Genomic DNA, 18321 nt, shown 5'->3' with positions numbered 1-18321 from the left:
CGCCCCACCATTCTCTGACCTGCTTCTCTTGCTGTCCTGTACATACATATTTTCATTTTTTATTCAGACAGAAATAATACAAATAAATATTCCTAGCTTGCATCTTTTCTTTTTTCCCTCCTTCTTCCCTCTTTCTCCGTTTCTCTCTTTCCTTTCCTTCCTTCCTTCCTTTCCCTTTCTTTCTTTTACCGCCTGCATCTTGGAGGGCTGTCCTAAGTCCACAGAGAGCTTCCCGCTTCCAGGACCTAGCACCCCTGCACGTGGCTGCCCCGCAGTTTGTGTCTAGTCTATGCAGATGGACACCTGGGTTGTTTCCATACTTTCGCTTTTAACAACCAATGCTACAATAGCTAACCTTTACACAAGTCATTGCATAGACGTACAGATGTCATCTGCAGGGTGGGGTTGCTAGACTTGTCACTGCAATCCCTCCAGCGATATCTGAGACAGCCTGTTGCTTACTGCCCCCATGGCCTACCTCCAAGCCCACCCCATGTGCTGTCAAACTTTGGGATTGCTGCCAACCAGAGGTTAAAATTGGTGTCTCTGTGCACTTTTAATAAGCATTCATCTTTTGCAAGTTGAAACTGAGCATTTTTTCATGTTTGTCATTTGAATTTCTTTTTCTGTGAACTATCTGTTTATATCCTTGGCTCCTTTTCTGTTTTGCTGCTGCAGAAGTTCTTAACCAGGGGTCTTTTTCAGAGGGTCTTGTGACTCAGATAAGGTTAAGAATTAAGGGATAAAAAGAACAGTCACCCTAATCCAATACATATCTTGTTATACTTAAGAGGATTTTTTTTTAAGTTTTAAAAACATTTATTGAAATTTAATACATATACAGAAAAATGTATTTATACTATGTCACAGCTTGATGAATCTTCACAAACTGAACACACTCCTATAATGGACATGAGACCAAGAAACAGGATTACGAGCACACCAAGAAATAAGTAATCCTTCTCAATAAATAATCCCTCTGGTCCTCACCATTTACAGACTCTTTTCTTCTGTAGTTTCATTGCTTGATTCTATTTCTTGACCTTAATACCTTCCTGATGTCATCATCCATGACAAAGCTGAATGAAATTTGATCAAGAAGGCAAGTGATTCACAACTCTCAGTTTTCAACAGTTCTGAAAACCCTCTCTACTCTGTAAAAGAGTTTTATCACAATTACGGAAGCGACGATCTTAGGGCGCCCCCTGCTGGTGACCAGTTGCTGCTGCTGCTGTTACTAAGTCGCTTCAGTCGTGTCCGACTCTGGGCGACCCCAGAGAAGGCAGCCCTCCAGGCTTCTTTGTCCATGGGATTTTCCAAGCAAGAGTACTGGAGTGGGGGTGCCATTGCCTTCTCCGCTGGTGACCAGTAGTTACCAGGAAAAGCCTCCCGTTTCCTCTCCAGGCTCTCCGGGACTCGAGTCGCTGCAGACTTACTGTGAACCAGTGCACAGGAGTGTCAAGTACAAATTGCCACTTACGTCTACAAGGATTAAATTGTGTGCTGTTGCTGCTGATGATTTTCAACACTCCCTGAAAGGAGTTCAGGGTGGAGAGCAGAGATGAGGCACTCTGCTCTGGGAAAAACTGGCAGAACAGGTCTTCAGATAGTTGGACACTTTCAGGAGCCCACTTTATGAGCCCAATTCCTGTATCTCTTCAAATCTAGAAAAGCACTAAAATCCTTCATGGTGACAACTACTCCTCATGATTAGCAGAAACTTTCTGCAAAAAGTATGCACTCGATTGCATGTACACCAAAATCACATATATACTGACCTTCCCCCTGCCTCTCTGAGCCATTTCCCAGAGCTGTCTGAAATAGTGTCTCTTGGGCTGTAGTCCTCATTTTGCTCCAAATAAAACTTAACTCACAACTCTCCTGTTGTGCATTTTTTAAGTCAGCAGAGGGATACAGTGAGGTCACTTAGCAAGGCAACTGGAAGTCCCCTTTCCCTTCCCATTCCCTCAGCCAACATCTGAGGAAGGCAACTATCAACTAATGGACCACAACAGCTTTGGGGGCTATGAATAGAATGACAGGAAAGTGCAGTTAATCTTTGCTTCCCCACCTCTTGCCTATTCCTCCCCAAACAAGGGACTGTTGTGAAGGGCCCTGCTGACTAATATTAACTTATCAAAGGAGCCAACAGCCCCAGTTACGGGTCTCAAAAGCCAGCAGGCAAATAATTATTTACTGAGCAAGATGATGGATTGATCAATTGGTGGGCTCTCACTGACTCAGTAGATTCTGTAGCGTGCTCTGTGCCAGGTACCCCAGCCACATGATGCAATCCCACTGATGATGGGCAAGTGTGAGGGCCAGGGGAACACCGGGTGTAGGGACATTTAACCTACATACCCACAGGGGCAATAGAGGCTGGGGTGGGGGGAAATGGGGGAAAGCTGGAGGAGGAAATATGCTTCTTGCTCTCTGGAAGCTTAGAATCTAGTTAGAGACACAAGAAATGTATGACTAAAAGGCTAAAAAAAAACTAACTTGAGGTGGTGCCTGGAGTTGAGAAATGTCACTTGGGACTCCAGGCACCTCATTTCGGAGCCCTGGAGACGGAGAGGGGCCCAGGGCTGACAAAGCTGACAGGGGGGAGACAGAGGAGCTGGAGGTCCTTCAGTTGCTGTGGGGGGCAAAAAAATAAAATAGATGTCCAGGAAGCCAACAGGCCAGAGTGGGATCTCAGGGAGGAAAGAGCGGGGAGGGTCACCACCACTCAGGATATGTCCTTAGGGCTGTGGATCCAAGAACTCTGCCATGTCAGGGGCCCCAGAGATGAACAAATTCAAGGATGTGGACTCAATGAATATTGGCTGGTGACCTAGAGATCTGATGCCAGTTTATTCATGTACAAAGGAAAGATACCTTCCCCACAACTAGAACGCTTACCGCTTGCCTCCCAGGGTTCCCCCCACCTTTAAAAAAAAAAAAATTTGGCTATGAATGGCAACCCACTCCAGTGTTCTTGCCTGGAGAATCCCATGGACAGAGGAGCCTGGTGGGCTGCAGCCCATGGGGTCACAAGAGTCGGACAAGACTTAGTGTTTAAACCACCACCACCAGGAAGTCTTAGCACTGGAATTGCAAGGGAGTGACCCCCTGCCCCACTTGTTTCTTTCCTCGTGATAGTTCCCACCTCTCGGGGGGTGGGGCTTGCCCTCCCTACGGCTTCATCAGCCACCTGCGTGCTGACTTTACAATCTCTTTCCAGTCCAAATCTCTCACTTGAACTTCAGACCCGTGTCTCTTCCTGGTCCTTGGACACCTCCATGTGGCTGCCTCCAGAATCTCTCAAGGTCAATGTATGTAAACTGAGCTCATCATTTAGAAGTATTATATCACAGGAAGGCACAGCCCATGTGTGAGCAGACTCGAGCTTGAGCACCTCCATTCAAATTCCAAATCCAACACTCACCAGCTGTGTGACCTCAGGTACAAGTTACTTAGCTTCTCCTGGCTTCAGTTTCCTCATCTGGAAAACGAAGATGATAAGGATAATCACATGGGACCATTGCGAGAATTAAAATGAGTCTTCTAACACATAAGGAAAGCTAAAGAAGTACCAGCTTTTATTGTGATCTTCTACTTAATTGTGGTTCATCTGTCCCCTGTCAACTGGATTCGACAATGACATTAGAAACAGGCAACGGGAACTTCCCAGGGAGTACAGTGGTTAAGACATCACACTTCCAATGCAGAGATGAGGGGATGTGGACTTGATCTCTGGTCAAGGAACTAAGATCCCACATGCTGTGCTGTGTGGCGTGGCCAAAAAAAAAAAAAAGAGAGAAATAGGCAACAATACCCATTCAGTTGCTCAAACCAGAAAGTCAATTGTTATTGTTGACTTCCTTTCCCGGCCCCTACTGGTCACATGCAACTTCTGATTTTTTGAAAATCAAAAGCTTTGATTTTAAAATAAAAAAAAATTATTTTAAATCAAAAGTTATCTTCCTATATAAATTGTTTCTGCAGTATAATTTGATGGAGTTAAGTCTCCTCTATTCAATCACTTTCCTGGAGAAGGAAATGGCAACCCACTCCAGTATACATGCCGGGATAATCCCATGGACAGAGGAGCCTGGTTGGCTAGAGTCCATGTGGTGGCAAAGAGTTGGACACACCGAGCAATTGAGCATACACGCACGTTTTCCACGCCTTCAGTCACTTGTAAGATTCATGTAACAAGAAGGAAATCAACTGTTGGAGGAATTTGACAGCTACCTTAGCTTTCTGATGGGCTTCCCTAGTGGCTCAAACAGTGAAGAATCTGCCTGTGATGCAGGAGACATGGGTTCAATCCCTGGGTTGAGAGGATGCCCTGGAGAAGGAAATGACTACACACTCCAGTACTCTTGCCTGGAGAATTCCACGGACAGAGGAGCCTGGCGTGCTACAGTCCATGGGGTTGCAGAGTCGGGCACGACTGAGCGAGTAACTTTCATTTCATAGATTCTGACTAGATGGCATTACTATGTGTGTTAATACCAAGTCAATTTCCTGAATATATAGTCTCCACATAAGTTCAGGGCCTTTTCTATGGCTAGAAAGATCCTGTGTTGCCGATGTAGGTGGCAGACTGGGATTCTGGTTCCCTCAGGTCACGTGTTTTGTGGCTTCTCCCTCATTCTAAGTCAGGAGGTACCACACAATGAGTCAGACCTATAACTAATGACTTGAAACTTCAGGTCACATCACTGAGGTCTGAGTTAACAGACTTTATTTCCTAGAGGCTCTCTCTCATCTTCCAAATACTCCCCGAGAAGTGAGCTACATCCTCAGAAAGCATCCAACTTTATGATGAAGACATGCTTACCTAAAACGAAGCATTTAAAACCACTTTTGTTTTAGTATTTTAATGCCATATGGGTATAAATAAGGTAAAATGAAGAATTCATCAAAACTGTATGGAGCACCTACTAACCTCCAGGATCTGTCTTAGGCTTTGGGAATTCAATTCATCTAGATATAGTCCTAGCCCTCAAGAATGTGTGGTTTTATCTGAAGCAGTATTTTCAAATGACAGCTAAGAACACATCTTTGGTCATGATGAAATTCACTTGGGAAATTCACTGAGGGGAAAAAAATGCATATTTTCCTGTTTCTTTCTTTTTTTTAAATAATTTTGGCCACATGAAGCAACTAGAGGGATTACAGTTCCCTGACAAAGACAAAACCCTGGCCATAGCAGTCCACTTTTGTTTTAGTATTTTAATGCCATGTGGGTATAAATAAGGTAAAATGAGGAATTCATCAAAACTGTATGGAGCACCTACTAACCTCCAGGATCTGTGTTAGGCTTTGGGAATTCAATTCATCTAGATATAGTCCTAGCCCTCAAGAATGTGTGGTTTTATCTGAAGTAGTATTTTCAAATGACAGCTTAAGAACACATCTTTGGTCATGATGAAATTCACTTGGGAAATTCACTGATGGAAAAAAAAACGCGTCATATTTTCCTTTCTTTTTTTTTTTAATAATTTTGGCCACATGAAGCAACTAGAGGGATTACAGTTCCCTGACAAAGACAAAACCCTGGCCATAGCAGTGAAATGCCAAATCCTAACCACTAGACCACCAGGGATACTTTCCTGTTTCTTAATCTTTTCTAAGAGATGTTGAGAGATGTGCAGCAGTGGATGGCCAAGCTTTTGAGACTGTTTCAATCCTTATGCTGTCACTTTCTAGCACTGTATGACACAGAAAAATGGGCGACAGAACAAGTTATCTGAGTCCCAGTTATCCTCATCTGTAAAATGGGCAAAAATCACAAGAATATTAAATGTGCAAACATGTGCATGGCTGTTGCATAGTGGAGGACAGTCATTATCAGCATTATTAGGCTTGATGTTGGAAGTTTGAAATTAACAGGCTTTTTTCATCCGTTGTCAGTTACTGAGCCTCTCCTACTAACAAGGAGATTTAGAATGTTTTACCCAGCAACCATGGCAGGCTTTAACCACCTTATCCAGTGACCTGTACACAGGTCAGGCCTTCCAAGATCTAGCTGTAGGTAGGTTAAATACACATTTTCAGCAGCCTATCTAGTTAGGTGATTATAGCTAAGGTATTGGGGAGTGGGAGGGTCCAGTTTTGGTTCCGGTGACAACTTCACATAAAGGTTGGGCAAGGACCAACTTTAGCCCATTCTATTGAGGAGAGTCATCTTTTCCCATACAGCGCTGACAGGTGCTCTGAGAGATGCAGACGGGAGTTTGGGTGCGGTGAGGAGAGGTACAGTGAACTCCGCAGAACCACTCTTCCTGTTGGAGGGAGTGGCAGCTGAGGGGAAGCCCACCCCTTCTCAGCCTGTTATGAGTCATACAAATAGACAAGATACCTAAAAATCACCTACTTAGGTGACCTGCCCAAACCTTTTTGCAAAATTTAGTATGCATGTACGTCTCTCTGTCGACAGGGTCTACAGATCTCTCCAGATTCTCAAAGGAGTCCATGCCTGGAAAACAAAAACAAAACAACAACAACAAAAAACGAGATTCGCTGAAATAGTCCGAAGGGAGAAACTGAGGCCCAGAGATTTTAAAGCGAGTTGCCTCAAGTCGAACAACAGGGATATACTAAAACAAAGGCATTTCAGTTCCGATTCCGGTGTCACGTTCACGGTTCTGACCGTGTCGAATAGCTCCTTGCTTTCTCTGCAGCCCTAGAAGATTCCTTGGGAGGCGAGGGCTCTCGTCGGAGTTCTGGAGATGTCGCAGGAAGTTCAATTCGGGCGTCGAGGGGGCTCTTGCCAATCGCTCAGACGGGGTCCATTGCCGTGAAGATCCCCACCATCATGGCCTCACCCCCGAGGAATCCCGCAGCCTTGTCGACTACAGGTACGGCTCCAGACACCAGGAGACCCGAAGTTGAGGCGACTGGCTGGTGAAGCACAGCCACTCACTCACCTGACCAAGGAGGAAGCGGGCAAACCCCCAAATCCCAGCCCCAGCGAACCCTTCGCGGAGGGAGGAGCCAGTGAAGAGAATAACAGGAAATGACGTCAGGCGCACGTGTTTCGTGAGCGGCTGGCGCCAGGCTTTTGAGACGCGCGGCCATGGCCTGGCGCCTGCGCAGCCGCTGCCTCCCGCGTCGCCGAGTCCCCGAGATGGGAGGAGAATGAGAAGGGGGCGGGGCGCGTGCCTGGGGGACGCAGGCGCAGTGCGACTTCGGAGGCGCTGGTCGTCCCTCCGCGGATTTGGATCCGGGTCAGTCAGGCGCCGCGATCGGGGAGAGACGTTCTAAACAGACCGGACTGGCTTACCGGAGCGCCCCTGCTGCGAGAAGGTGAGTATCCTGACGTGACGCGGACGCGCCGCGTCACCGCGTCTGGGCCTCCCGGCCCGGCCTGGCCACGGGCGTCTTTCTCTGGGCCCTCCCGCCTCACGTCTAGCCGCGTCGCCCGCCGGCGCTGGCCGCCTGGGCCGGGCCGTCCGGGCCGGGCCTGCGCCTCTCCGCGTCCCCTCGGCCACTACGGCCTGGCCCTGCCAGAGGCTTTTCTCTCTCGCCCCTTCCCGCCTCCGCGGCCCCCGCCCCGTGCCTACGCCCTCTCCCGCCGGTCCACAGCTTCCCCTTTTCGCTCTCCTCGGCCGCCCTTTGCCCCTTCCCGCCCTTTCCCGCTGGTTCCCGAGCCCTAGTCTCGTTGGCTGCCTCTTCGGCTCTGTTCCCGCCTCCTTCTGGATCCTTCACCCCTTTGGCCCGACGCAGGCCTCTCATCCTGGCTGGGGGAGTATCCTCAAGGGGAAACTTTGCAGCGGGAGAGCCCGGGCGGGTTAGGGCGCCGGACAGCTTCCCACTTCCCGAAGCCCCCCAGGCCCTGACCTTTCCCCACCCCATCTTGTTTAACCACCGACCCAGTTTCTGGGTGAAAAGAATTAACGTTGTGCTCTAGCACCGAGGGTGTAGAAGTTGAGTGGGTAGAGAGAGACGTGAACGGCCGATTGTTGCAACTTCGTCTTGTTTGCGTCTTTCAGAGTTGCTGGACAGGATTTTCTTTTCCCGGACTCCACGCTTCCTGCTGGGCTGGGAAATTTTCTAAAAGCTTTATTTAACATTGTGATGACACGCTTACGCGTGGATCCTTTATTGATCGTTCTCAGGTCTTTTCAGGGTCCGGGAAATTTGGACCTAGGCTTGTGGTTGTTAAGTGGGCTTGGTTAAAACTGCAAGATATAAATAATATTCTGAGATCTACTCTTCGTTTAAAGTCAGAGAAAATTCAGGAATTTGCCCTTTTGATGAAGGAACTTAGAAGAATTTTGTGTTTTTGTTTTTTTGAAAGGTTAAGGGAAACTCCGAATCCCCGTGTGATTTGACTTAAAGTAACTTTAAAAGTTTGACCTTTGCGGGGATTGTTCAATTTCAAGAAGATAGTACAGTAAAAATCGGCAAGAACGCCTCCTACAAACTTAATGAAGATAAATCAAGTGTAAGATCCCCAGAGTTGGTTGTGCAGCTCTTGATTTGAGTGAATGGGAAGAGGGAGGAGCATGGTAAAGCCTTTTAAAATTACAAACACGCTACTATTTAGCTGTTAAGATCATACCTGAGATTCACCTTTGCTCTGGGTTAATTTAACTGAAGAAAAAGATGAGTAATCAAAATGCTCGAAGTCTGAAAATAGTAGATGGAACTTCATTCCTAGAGTTTTAGTCAGTAGCCAGTCTTATTCTGGCCTGTTTTGGTTTGTAAATGATGGATCTTTTACTGTGTCAGTAAGAATGTTAGTGGAGTTTGTATTAACATCTGGAGGTCACCTACAGTATATTAAGTTAGCCCTGTATAGTTAAAAGCTTTATATGAGTGCAAAACATCCTAGCACAGTGTTAGGGCAGGAATGGGGTTCATAGTCCTGGTGTCAGGAATGGGGTTCATAGTCCTGGTGTCAGGTTCACACTTAGACGCCTAAGCATCCAGACTAGTGCTAAAAGTACATCGTAGTGATTCTGTCAATATTTGTGTAAGGAATGGATTTCTGCCCGAATGCATATGTAGATGTGATGTGTGCTGATCCAGAAGAGGGATTGTGTGGGGTCCACAGGAGTGGGGAGACTGGTTCAGATGATGTCTGTCTGTGAGGGCCAGTGTTTGACTGGTCATAAAGTAATTGAGGAAAACTAATAAATAAAAACTTTATTTTAGTTCTGCCAGCAGGAGGAATTTGTTTACAGCCTACAGATAGCACCGTTTTAGATGCTGTGGAGCTTCAAAAATAAGAGAATATCTGATCTTTGGTCACCCCTTTCCCCAGGTACATATATATATATATATAGGACGTTATTGTGTATCTGGGAGAGGAGCCTCCTCTAAATCTAGAACTGAATTAGGAGCTAGTGAAATACGGAATCGACACGTTTCTTCTGGTTAAATAAACCAGCAAAATATATGTGGGGAATGTATTTCAGTATTTTGTTTTAAGAAGTTGAGGTGAAAACTAGATGAATTCTTTTGAGACTGTTTTCAATGTTCTCAGAGAAGTCTACCTAAAATACCTTTTATACATAAATAAAACAAATAGTCTTGATTCCTTGCTTCCTAATTCTGCCTCTGGTACTGCACGGTTACATTATCAAACATATCATGACACTCTGACCTTTAGAATATTAGAGATCTCACAATAACATCAAACCCACCCCTGAGAAATGAGGAGATATAGAATCAAAGAGGCTCCAAGGATCCAGGCACTGCTCACTGGGAGAGTGCCCAAGGAGGGGTGGGGGTGGGGGGATGGGGTAGCAGGTTAGAAATAGAGAAGGTGAATGCTTAAAAAAATTCCTCATTTTATTATTTTTTTGTTTTACTTTTTTCTTTCTGATTTCCAGTAATATGTTTATAGAAACTCATGTGTTTTTCACTCCGGATTTGGTATCAGGAAATTTTTTACCCTAAAAGTAAAAAAAAAACAAAAAAAAACGGTGAGATTAGAGTCAATGAATTGATTAACTTCTCTATTGTATCTTGTTGTTTTGGTTCGTCTGCCCCCCCCCCCCCCACCTTTTTGGTTTAAATATAAAAATCGGGGTGGGAGAAACGGAGAACTTTGGTTAATCAAACTAGTTGATTAGGTGGAGATCATTTAAAGGCTTATCTGTAGAACAATTTCAATTTTTTCCTTTACTTCCTATCTTTTTAGCTACCTTTAAGATTTTGAGTTACAAGTATAGTTCATCTATTTTTGTGAGAAAGTATTAGAAGCTAAAGAAAGCAAAGGTATCAATCTTATAGATGTGTGCGGAGTAGTCAATATCACTGAAACATGTTTGTAATCCTGCCTTGATAGTGGTAACAACTTGATACCTATCTGTGTGAATATTAATACAAGTATAAATATTGATAACTGCTTCAGGATTGCCTTAGAGAAATGCTGTCATGTGTCATGTAGTTACTCTTATCTGAAATGTTTAGAGTTAGATGAGACAAAAAATAGCGGGTTTTTTTGTTGTTTAAAAATTTTTGTTGAAGTATATATAGTTGATTTACAATATTGTATTAGTTTCAAGTACACAGGAAAGTGAATGTTTGCATATACATATATACACTTTTTAAGAGTAGCGTTTTAAAGATCAGAGTCTTGTAGGCTAAACTTTTCCCTTTTATTTCCAATGCAATGATCATCTTTTCTGTAGGTTTCTAGACTTCTACAACTGGAAAGATTTCCCTTCTTGTTAAAAAGTATACTGAAACACAGATTTTAGGTAATGTGATCTAATTTCCAAAACTGTGAAACAGAGTATTGGCATCAAGTATTTGGACAATTTAAATACCATCATAATAAACACATGTTTTCTGTATCATTTCATTTGTCTCCTCTTAAATAAAACGTGCAGTTTCCTAATCATTGAAACTTCCTTTTAGAAATAGAAATTTGCACTTTATCCCACTAAGAAGCAATGGTAGTATCAGGAATACAGATTTTAACCTGTTTCCACTTTGCTCATTTAATTTTTATTTTCTTTTTTTTAGTATTAACGGGAACATCCGTAGTATAAAAACTTTCACAATGAAATCGGAAGCCAAGGATGGAGAGGAGGAGAGTCTACAAACTGCTTTCAAGAAACTAAGAGTGGATGCATCAGGGTAATTAAATATGAAGTATATTATTGGGGAATTGTTTACTCGATTTAAATAGACATTTCCTCAGGGGAGCTCTTTCTCTTCTAAAGTTTCTTTTTATTTGTAGGAAGTATAAAATGTTAATAGTGTGATATTTTACCAAATTCTGTATAACATTGTTCTAAAAGAAACTCTTCTGTTAAATTTTGAGAAGTAGCTGCTCATTTGTATTCCAAGGTTGGGAATTATCCTTAACTTTGGAAGAGTACCGCTTTCCCTGCCCCCTGCCTCTTTTTAATCACACATTAGCAGTCAGTGTCGCAACAGAGAGTTCCTCCTACTCCTCTAGGGAATCACAGTATTTTTCACTGAAAGTGAGTTGGTTCAATAGGAATCTCTGCAGACATTGTCGATTTCATGGGCTCTGATCGCGGAGCCTATCACTATGGAAACCTCTATTCATTAGGGTTCTGTCACTGAGATCAATAGTCTTGGACCCTTTGGCCAAACTAATTAGAGCACCTGCAGACCAGCTGCTGTCTGAATGTTAATATTTCACCCTTTGCAGAATGTTTTATACAGGACTCTTCATCCCCATTCTTTGCCCCAGGCCAGAAGATATCTTAAATTTTAATGGATATAACAATATTTCATTTCATGAATGGAAACCCAACACTCAGCAAGACGCAATAATGACTATTAAAATTTATTACTCATTTTACTATGCCCTCAACACTGACTGAAGTACTCTGTACATATCATCTAATCCTCACTACCAACTTAGAAGATAGACAGCACAGAGTATACTGTATAGTTTACAGAGGAGCTACAGATGAATTGTCTTGTAAAAGGTCACATTGGTAAGACGTGGTAGAGCCAGAATTTGAACCCAGATAATTTTTCTCCAGAACCTCTGCTCTTAACCATTCCTTTTTATGGTACCTTGAAGACAACATGAAGAAATGCATTCAGTACCTGGCACATAGTAAAATTAAATAGATGTTAGTTGTTACAGCTGTCTGCCTATTGCTAATACTGTTTTTGGCCTACCAAATGAGAAAATTTATGCTCATAGATTTGCACAGTAGCTGTTACAGGTGCTGACATTCGTTTCCATGATACTGCAAATAAGTATCTTCTCCTAGTGATTTTGCCAATACAGTCATCTTGCTGTTAGAATTGATTAGTACTTGCTATTTGGGGAAGCAGAAGAACACGTAGTTCCTGACTTGAGTCATGGTGTGATTTCTGGTATAGACATGCAGCTTTTAATCAGGAAAATACTTATAAATGCACAGGTATACGTAAATCCCTTAGTGTATAAATTTACTTAGCTCTTGATACGCAGACTTTTTTCCTGGTTATTTTCCTTGGAACATAAAATTAAGCTATTTCTGTGCCCCTAAAAATTACTTGGAACATAAAATCTTTCAAAATACAGTTTATGTACAGTTTATGGTCCGATATTATTTGTTCATAGCTTGCAGTCTACTATGTGTAAAATTATAAAGAGAAGGAGCAGTGGAGAACATCTGAGAAAACCAAGTAAGGGTACGTGGGGTGAGTCATTACTGTGACTAAGCAGAATGCGGCTTGCATAGTGTATCAGACAGTCCTAGTTGGTGGTTTGGAATTGTTGCTGATTTACAAACGGAACATGTGAGGTACTGACTCATAAACTAACCAAGCCTTGCCAAGGAATTTAGTATGATCCTGTTGAACGGGTTTTGGTTTCTAATGGTATTTGTCTTATCAGGATAGACTCTGTATATTTAATTGCAAAACAATATAGTCCTTTTTTTCAGACTGTATATATATATTTAGCATAATACATGCTTGTTATGTATAAATCATAAAATGGATAAAAAAGTAAAAATCACAACTTACCATTACCACTGTTACTATCTAAATCATCTGTAATATCACTTTCTTTACACAGTCGAAATCATAATATATGTACAGGTATTCATCCATGCTGTTTTCCCTTAATATTATAAGCATTCTCCCATGTCATTAAAAGTTCTTTGTACACTTAATTTTTAATAAATTCCTAATATCCCATTGTATACCGAATGACAGTAATTTTATATAGTATGGTATTTTCTGTTATTAGACAGAAATTACAATTTAGTTATTGCCAGCTTTTAAATTATATTTCAGTGAGTGAACATCTTTTGACTTAGTAGACTGTCTCTTTCTATAGGATATTTGTCAGTACCACAGCATGTATAGTAGGAGCCCTGTGTACGTGTGTGTGTGTGTGTGTGTGTGTATATTGAAAAAGTCCAGAAGAATTTGATGTTAATGTTGATCTCTGGATTGTGAAATTAGAGTTGATTCTTTTCTCTTTTAAATTTTTTCATCTTCTTTACTGAGAACCCACGTTACTTGTGTAGTTTTAAACTGCAGAGGTTTAACTGAGTAATATTTCAGGTTTATTGGTTGTAAAAATCAGAATATTTTTGTATAAGTTGTATAGTATTTGAAAAAGGATTCATTTAGATTGAGTCTCCCAATGTTAGATTGAGTTTCCTGAAGTTTATCCTCCTGAACTTAGTTTCCACAGCTCTGTTTTGCCCACATAAAATAAGTGGTCAGTGTCATTAGCATTCTCCCTGGACATAAGGCCTGATCTGCCCCAGATAAACAGTCTATTTATATCCGACTGCTGGTTATACTTAAGAGTCATTCTTTGGCTTACGATTTTGCAACTGTGAACTCTTAGGGATCCTCCAAATTTGGTTTTGGAGGACAGTTTACAGTAAAAGCTGAGCAATTCTTGAGAAAAGCAAACAGCAAAGGCAATAAAGGTATTAACACAAGTTGCATTTGGGTTGGTGAGAGCAGTGTGTTCTCCTGGCGTGGTTTTCTAAGCAGTAAACTCTGTTCTTGTCTTCAGGTCCATAGCATCTCTGTCTGTTGGAGAAGGCACAAGTGTCAGAGCGTCAGTCAGAGCAGCAGCAGAGGATACCAAACCTAAGACCGTGTGTGCATCTAAAGACAGTTGGCATGGGTAAGAACTTCTCAGTGCAGATGGTTTTTATCCCAGCACCTTGACGTATTACTGGATTTTCTTTCCTGAAAATTCAAAAGAGAATGTCTTACGATACAGAACCCAAGATGCACCATTAAAGAAGAACCTTTCTTCTCATTGTGAATTTGCTGTATGGCCTGGTCCGTAGTCAGTTTTTATAAATGTTCTATGTGTGTTTGAGAAGAATGGCTCTCCTCTAATCATTCTTAGGTTTTATAAATGTCCATTAAAGTAAGCTTTTAAATGTCTTATTTACAGGATCTTTTTTCAAGTAATTTTTGTTGTTGTTAGCTTGGCCTATTAATAATTGAGGGTTTGTTGAACTGTCCCCCACTGGAGTACATTTGTTTATTTTCCCTGTAAGTTCTATATTTTTGCTTTATTGTTTTGAAGCTGTTTTGTTTATAGGCTAAGTTCATGCCAGTTTAGAATGTTTTCTTCCTGATGAATTGAGACTTTTACTGTATTTAGTGACCTTCTTAATCCCCCATAATGGCTTTTGTCATAAAGTCTGTTTTGTCTGGAGTTGATAAAACTAATACAGTTGTCTTTTAGTATTTGCCTAGTGTATCTTTTTCTATTTTATTTTCAACCATTTTGTGTTTCAGAATTTTTGGTGTGTCTGATATAAATATGTATGGCTTATTTAATTTTACTCAGTCTGATAATCTTTTTTTTTAAACTTACATTTATTTTGATTATTGATATATTTGGATTTGTTCTGTTCTTTTATACTGTTTGTCCTGCTTTTTCTTTTTTCTTTCTTTTATTCTCACCTTCCCTCTTCTCCCCATTTAAAAAATTGTTTGAAATATGTTTGTTCTTCTCCATACCAGTTTTCCTTTCATTGGTTTGGAAATTACATACTTTTGTTTCTCTTAGCCCTCCTCCTCAGAACTCTTTTGCTCCAGTCTCCTTCTGCGATGTGATGGCCTGGTACTTTAGTTCTGTCACTCATTTTTTGTCTTACCAGTTCAGTTTTATTTACCCTACTTCATTTTATTTAAATTAGAGAGTGTTTGTTTAGATTCATCTCATGTACACTTTCTTTACTCTCACCATTGTGGCATCAGACCTTCCATGTAGCATCAGTGTCTTCCTAAAGAAGTCTGTTATTTAGGTTAAAAAGGGGAGGGGGCTCTCTGTTAGTTGTCCATATAGAATGTTTCTCTGAAAATGTCTGTATTTCATCCTTTTTCTTGAAAGTTATACCTGATTTAATATACCTGAAATCATGGTCCTAGTTGACAGCTGTTTTCTCTTAGCACTTGAAGGTATTGTCTTCTGGCTTCCATGTTGTTGTTGCAAAGCCTACTTTCAGACTTAATTTTTCTTCTTTTGGCAATAATCCATCTAGTCTCTAGCTGCTTTTAAGATGTTCCTGTTGTTTTTGGTATTCTCCAATTGGTTGTCCTGCTTTAGCGTGTGCTTCTTGTGTTTGTAGATTCTTTTGCATCAATTTAGAAAATTGCTCGGCCATTATCTCTTTCAGATTTGCTTGGCAATTTTGAGCCTTTTTCTCTTTGCACAATTCTTATTAAAGACTTTTTATAAAAATTACATAATGTGCCTGATAATTCCCAATATCTGAAAACTTGAGAGTATCTAAATCTGTTTTTCAGCTGTTTCCAGTGATAGAAATGAATTCTAAATCTGTCGTTCTGTCGATCGAGTGACTGTTTGTAGCATTAGCGCCCCCCGCGATGGTACTGACACTGCCTTGTTCAGAGCATGCAGCCCAGCACTGAGGTTTTTCTAAGTTGTCTGTGCAAGGTGCTTCCCCAGACCACTGGTCAGAGGTTCCTAAGCCAAGGGTTGGGACAGGGCAGACAGGTCTTCTGCACCAAATGTTTGGTCAGAGAAATGTGACTTAAAACTACCCTTTACCAGTCCTGTAGTAAGGGTGTGTTGGAGTTTTTGAGATGCACAGACTCAGGCAGCTTGACAATGGAAGTGGGTACACGTCTTTGGGGAGAACTTACTTCCACTCAATCACCAGAGAGATGGCAATTTCCCAACCATGTTAAAGGATCTCTTTAGAAGAACTCTGTATCCTAACATCCTCTTGTGTGTTTTTTCCTCTTAGGTCTACTAGGAAGTCTTCACGAGGAGCAGTGAGAACCCAGCGTCGACGCCGTTCCAAGTCTCCTGTCCTTCATCCTCCAAAGTTCATACATTGCAGTACAATAGCTTCTTCCAGCAGCCAGCTCAAGCACAAAAGCCAGACTGACTCCCCTGATGGCAGCAGTGGGCTGGGAATTCCAACCCCTAAAGAGTTCAATGCAGGAGAATGCTCAACTTCTCTCGATACTAATCACACAGGGGCGGTTGCTGAGCCTTTGAGAACTTCGGTTCCAAGGCTCCCATCAGAGAGTAAGGAGGAAGATTCCTCTGATGCGCCCCAAGTCTCCCAAGCAAGTCTCCAGGCCAGTGATCTCTCTGACTTTCAATCGGTTTCCAAGCTAAACCTGGGCAGGCCATGTGCATGCGTAGGCCAGGAGTGCCAGTGTACGAGGTGGCAGGACATGGAGGTGTACTCCTTCTCAGGCCTGCAGAATGTCCCCCCCTTGGCCCCAGAGCGAAGATCCACACTGGAGGACTACTCCCAGTCGCTTCACACGAGAACTCTGTCTGGCTCTCCCCGTTCCTGTTCTGAGCAGGCTCGTGTCTATGTGGATGACGTGACCATTGAGGACCTGTCGGGCTACATGGAATATTACTTGTATATCCCCAAGAAGATGTCCCACATGGCAGAAATGATGTACACCTGAGAGTGAGAATCTCCTTCCTATGCTTTAACCAATGAAGGGTTGTCAGAGAGTTAGTTAACAGCAGACCTTGCAGCTACTTTGTGTGAGAAGACATCTCCTTCTGCTCACTGTGCTTGCAATAAAAACTTTTCTTGGCATCTCAGTCAGTTAATCTTCGTTCTTTAAACTTTCTGAGTTCTTACATACCCACCAAAGTGAGCAGATCATTTAGAAATGTCCCTGGGGGATGAACAAACGGTCATTGCTTGACTGGTAGCAGTGGGTTTATGGTGAAAGCCTTTGAAAAAACAGTGCATTTTTCAAATGTGTGTAAGATTTGGGTGCCAAGGAAAATGAAATGTGGTTTTGTAACTGGACTGAATATGTGTCATGCTGTAGTTGCCAGCCCAGCAGTATTAGAAGTTACACAACTGGTTTAAATCATCTGATTTACATGAGATTTATTGTGTCTTTAAAGGTTTCTTATGTTACTGTTAAGCCAGAGATCTAAGGTTTAGATTCAATATAAATAAACTGGCTGGCCTGCCCTATATTGTTTGAGAGAATCATTAACCATCACCAAGCAGACCCCTGGTGGTGCTATTCACCCTGAGACACATCACATAAAATTTCTTACATGAGAAGCAGCTTGGAGTGAGCTGCTTCATTGCGGGAGACGGGTGTGATGTTTGACATTGCTGTGTATCTGCTCCATCTCTAGCATTCTGGTATATGTGGTATGTTTCAGTCACTTGCAGTATAGATCTCATACCTCAGTTTCAAATGTTCTGGATGGACAGTATCTCTTTGCACTGCCCTCCTACCCCAGCAGGCCCCAAAGAGAATTTTATCCATGCCATGTCCTGTAATTAGACGAGATCGGGTGCGTTCAGGGTGGTATGGCCGTAGACCATGTCGTGTAATTAAAGGCCGACCAGGCCACTGCTCCTCCAAAGTTTGGTACAAAAGTCTGTCCCCAGTTTCCACTGGAGGAAGAACTCTCTCTTTCCCGGGTGGTTCCAAAGTGAATTTTACATACGGCCATATAAGGCAAGAGTACTGGTTTGCCATTCCCTTCTCTAATTGAATATATCCAATGAATATACTCCAATATTCATTGGAAGGACTGATGCTTAAGCTGAAACTCCAATACTTTGGCTACCTGATAACGAAAAACTGACTCATTGGAAAAGACCCTGATGCTGGAAAAGATCAAAGGCAGGAGGAAAGAAGGGGACAACAGAGGATGAGATGGTTGGATGGCATCACTGACTCGATGGGCATGAGTTTGAGCAAGCTCCAGAAGTTGGTTATGGGACAGGGAAGCCTGGCATGCTGCAGTCCACGGGGTCGCAAAGAGTTGGACACAACTAACCAACTGAACTGAATCTAGGCCATTAGTGCTTCAGGTTATAAAGGCACCTATGGCCCCTCCCCCTACCCACTCCCCAACTTAACACAGCTAGCGTTTTG

The 18321-nt window shown here is 42.4% G+C and overlaps 1 protein-coding gene and 2 long non-coding RNA genes across 6 annotated transcripts; 1 reads left to right on the top strand and 2 right to left on the bottom strand.

The window, feature by feature from the left end:
* Positions 1-800: 800 nt before the first annotated feature.
* Positions 801-4312, bottom strand: LOC122448498. Its single transcript, XR_006271637.1, has 3 exons — positions 3576-4312; positions 3428-3484; positions 801-1435 (listed from the first exon to the last, which is right to left on the bottom strand). It is a non-coding gene; the product is annotated as an uncharacterized LOC122448498 (long non-coding RNA).
* An 896-nt stretch (positions 4313-5208) lies between these two features.
* On the bottom strand, positions 5209-6970 carry LOC122448309. Its single transcript, XR_006271564.1, has 2 exons — positions 6592-6970; positions 5209-6469 (listed from the first exon to the last, which is right to left on the bottom strand). It is a non-coding gene; the product is annotated as an uncharacterized LOC122448309 (long non-coding RNA).
* A 62-nt stretch (positions 6971-7032) lies between these two features.
* On the top strand, positions 7033-17011 carry OSER1 (oxidative stress responsive serine rich 1). Of its 4 annotated transcripts, none has more exons than XM_043479534.1 (5): positions 7111-7299; positions 9154-9262; positions 10975-11088; positions 13964-14077; positions 16185-17011. In XM_043479534.1, the coding sequence occupies exons 3-5, from the start codon at positions 11012-11014 to the stop codon at positions 16867-16869; spliced, it is 876 nt and encodes a 291-aa protein (XP_043335469.1). In that variant the 5' UTR covers positions 7111-7299; positions 9154-9262; positions 10975-11011; the 3' UTR covers positions 16870-17011. The 4 variants fall into 4 exon arrangements, with proteins under 4 accessions (XP_043335468.1, XP_043335471.1, XP_043335469.1 ...); XM_043479535.1 differs by lacking the exon at positions 7111-7299 and adding an exon at positions 8256-8440; XM_043479533.1 differs by lacking the exon at positions 9154-9262 and having other exon boundaries at positions 7033-7299.
* The last annotated feature ends 1310 nt before the right edge of the window (positions 17012-18321 follow it).

This window comes from Cervus canadensis, chromosome 10 (assembly GCF_019320065.1).
Source record: "Cervus canadensis isolate Bull #8, Minnesota chromosome 10, ASM1932006v1, whole genome shotgun sequence".
NCBI lineage: Eukaryota > Metazoa > Chordata > Mammalia > Artiodactyla > Cervidae > Cervus > Cervus canadensis.
Note: the sequence above shows the minus strand (reverse complement) of the source record. Positions and strands in the feature narration are given on the sequence as shown.